At 41.7% G+C, this 2,333-nt stretch overlaps 1 protein-coding gene across 1 annotated transcript; it reads right to left on the reverse strand.

Moving 5' to 3' along the window:
• Positions 1 to 6: 6 nt before the first annotated feature.
• LOC121814016 lies at positions 7 to 2,285 on the reverse strand. Its single transcript, XM_042218019.1, has 2 exons — positions 639 to 2,285; positions 7 to 448 (listed from the first exon to the last, which is right to left on the reverse strand). Exons 1-2 carry the CDS (start codon positions 983 to 985, stop codon positions 88 to 90), a joined length of 708 nt encoding a protein of 235 aa, XP_042073953.1. The 5' UTR covers positions 986 to 2,285; the 3' UTR covers positions 7 to 87.
• Between the last annotated feature and the right edge of the window lie 48 nt (positions 2,286 to 2,333).

Below are 2,333 nucleotides of genomic sequence, written 5' to 3' on the forward strand. Positions count from 1 at the left end.
ATGCCCCGGAGAGAAGAGGGGAAAGGGAAAAAAATTCAGTGGAAGCATGTGTGTGAATGAGAAGGACACAGTTGGAAAAGTGAAAGTTCAAGGAGTAGAGATAGCAAAGGTAGATGAGTTTAAGTAACAGGAATGTAAAGGAACTGTGAATGCACAAGAGAGGTGAAGAAGAGAGTGCAGGCAGGGTGGAATGGGTGTAGGCAAGTCTCCGACTGATTTGTGAAAGAATGGTAACAGCAAAAGTGAAAGGGGAATAAGACCTGCTATGATGCATGGTTCGGAGACAGGCACTAATATAAAGAGGATTTGAAGCTGTGTGGTATGAGGAAAAGAGGAAGAACACATAGAAGGGTGACTGTGGCTCAGGTGGTAGAGCAGGTCAGCTACTAATTGGAAGGTTGGTGGTTCGATCCCTGGCTTCCCCAGTCTGCCTATTCCTGGCAAGATACTAACCCCAAGTTGCCCTCCGATGTGTTCATCGGAGTATGAATGTGTGTGAAGGTAGTTTAGTTTGCACTTGTGTTTGGAAGTGCAGGGAGAGTAGAAAAGTGCTGTATTAGAATCAGTCCATTAACCAGAAGGTCCATGAATGTAGTGAAGGAGGACATGCAGAGGGCCTTTGTAACAGAGGAGAATGCTAGAAATGAGGTGAGATAGAGGCTAATGTATCTAAACAGAGCAGCAGTAAGGAGTTGTTGTGCATCTTTTCATGAATCAGTGTGGGGAAAAAATGTTGCCTTTTTATTAAATTGTCTTCCAGGTCTAGTGACGCGAGTGAGCGGATGTACTTACAATAAACAGTCAGGTTAAACTGCTTCCATAAGATGGTGTCGCTGATGGCCTGCCACTTGTAGATGCCTGAGTCCTGGACGCTGAGCTGTGTGATGGTCAAAGCTCCAGTCTGACTGTTCAGCTGCAGTCTGTCTTTAAAACGCGCATCATAGTCACTCTTCACCACTCTCTTCTTTATGGTGGCAAGTCGCATGTTTGGATTTTCGGCTCCAAAAGTCCATATTATCTTGGCATTACTTGGACTTTCTCCTGTCTGTAGGGTGACATCTGCTCTCTCTTTTGCTTTCACAGCAGTCTTTCCTTCATTTCCACCAAAACAACACAGTATTCCTGAGAGAGAGAAGATGTGGCTCCATGAGAATTCCTTGTGAAAATGCTAAAATTGCTTTTGCGTAAATGTCTTGAAGCATGCTTAATCATCCAGGTAAGCAAATCTGTTCATCCGGTTGTAACGTTTTCAGCTGAGAAATGTTTCTCCCACTGAAAATGCTATGTAAATGTTTTCTTATAAGTTTCCAATATGACAGACAGAATTTCACCTCTCACTAAGAGCTACTTTCTTTGTTCAATGATGCTGAAGAGGTCATACAGGTAAATCACCTTTCCTGTTGTTTTTACCACAGTAAAAAATCATCACTGATTAATAATAACAATAAATAAGTCAAAACACCATTAAATTTGTTTTAAAATGGGATGCAAGATTGTTTGTAATAACACTGACTGACTCTGGACTAAGAAGCAATTACTGCAGCTTCAGGCTTCAAAATCTCTCCAGCGTCATTCGACAACTGTGCACAAAGCTTGACCTTCAGTGGGTACTGCACTATTTTGAATTTGCAAGTAACTTACAGTTTTTCTCGATTGCTAAAACACTAAACCCTATTTCTTGAACCAAAGTCTCAGTTGCCTGAACCCACTTATTGAATCAGTCACTCTTTTGGCGAAACCATAAGCACTTTTCATCTGTTTAGACACATCTTGTCAACACATTGTCATTGTGATGCACCTGTGTTGCATAATGGTGAGCACAGGTGGAAAAAGTCAAACACTGTAGCTCAGGTGGCAGAGCAGGGCAGACACTAACCAGAAGGTTGGTGGTTCGATCCCAGTCTGCATGCCAAATATCCCTAGGCATGATGCTAACACCATGTGGCTCTCCTTTGCCACATGGTGTTAGCATCTTGCCTAGGGATGCTAACTCCGATGCATCCATCGGAGTGTGAATGGTAGACTACTTAGCTCAGAAAAAAGTGCTTGTGTGTTTGGGTGAATGAATTAGTAGTATAAAGCGCTTTGAGTGCTCAGACAGAGTAGAAAAGCGCTATATAAGAACCAGTCCATTTACCAGTTGAACACAACAACTCAAAATTTATCACACTTGTGGCTAATGATGTGATATCAGATTACAGTTTTTTCTGATTGCTTAAGCACATTTTTTGTAACTATTGGCTAATTTTGCAAAACTCTTCACACAAATAAGAAAACCTGTCACCCAATAATCAAAACATTGTAGTTCTCTTGCAAAAGCAAACACAGCTAGA

Source organism: Haplochromis burtoni, unplaced genomic scaffold, assembly GCF_018398535.1.
Source record: "Haplochromis burtoni strain Fernald_Lab_line unplaced genomic scaffold, NCSU_Asbu1 Contig_5076, whole genome shotgun sequence".
Taxonomy (NCBI): Eukaryota; Metazoa; Chordata; class Actinopteri; order Cichliformes; family Cichlidae; genus Haplochromis; species Haplochromis burtoni.

What these genes read in the sequence shown, in the direction of transcription:
- LOC121814016 (XM_042218019.1), bottom strand. Translation starts at nt 985, where the DNA reads ATGCGACTTGCCACCATAAAGAAGAGAGTGGTGAAGAGTGACTATGAT. An exon ending in TCTATCTCACCTCATTTCTA is followed by an intron (nt 449 to 638) that starts GCATTCTCCTCT and finishes ACTTGGGGTTAG; the next exon opens with TATCTTGCCAGGAATAGGCA.